Below are 508 nucleotides of genomic sequence, written 5' to 3'. Positions count from 1 at the left end.
CCACGTGGGCGTAGGTTCCCGAAGGCGATGCGTGCTGCACCCGTGTCGTTGTCACGATGCCCACTGCCTTCCCTGCCACCCCACACCCGTCAGGCCCCATGAAGGGTGACATGAGGTTCCCCACCATCAAGCCCTGGGATGCTCATGGTGGGGCAGCCCTGGTCTTGACACTCCTTGTCCCCACAAAGTCCCCCCCAGCCTCGCCAGCCTGTGCCCCCCATTACCGGCTTTGCGGGCTCGCTCCAGCACTGAGATCACCTCGTTGCCCGCTGTGGTGTTGCACTGTGAGTAGCGGGCGGCTGCGGGTGACATGAGGTTCCCCACCATCAAGCCCTGGGATGCTCATGGTGGGGCAGCCCTGGTCTTGACACTCCTTGTCCCCACAAAGTCCCCCCCAGCCTCGCCAGCCTGTGCCCCCCATTACCGGCTTTGCGGGCTCGCTCCAGCACTGAGATCACCTCGTTGCCCGCTGTGGTGTTGCACTGTGAGTAGCGGGCGGCTGCGCTAA

General features: G+C 64.6%; 1 protein-coding gene across 1 annotated transcript in view; it reads right to left on the bottom strand.

Annotated features, from left to right (window-relative positions):
• The window catches only part of LOC104525150 (intestinal-type alkaline phosphatase-like), a 3,667-nt gene that overhangs the window by 1,659 nt on the left and 1,500 nt on the right, over window positions 1-508 (bottom strand). Inside the window, 2 exon segments of the mRNA XM_029085014.1 lie at window positions 3-72; window positions 225-375. Coding sequence (XP_028940847.1) covers window positions 3-72; window positions 225-375 — 221 coding nt within the window.

Source organism: Antrostomus carolinensis, unplaced genomic scaffold, assembly GCF_000700745.2.
Source record: "Antrostomus carolinensis isolate BGI_N321 unplaced genomic scaffold, ASM70074v2 scaffold31545, whole genome shotgun sequence".
Classification (NCBI taxonomy): domain Eukaryota; kingdom Metazoa; phylum Chordata; class Aves; order Caprimulgiformes; family Caprimulgidae; genus Antrostomus; species Antrostomus carolinensis.
This window is presented reverse-complemented; position numbering and strand designations above follow the sequence as displayed.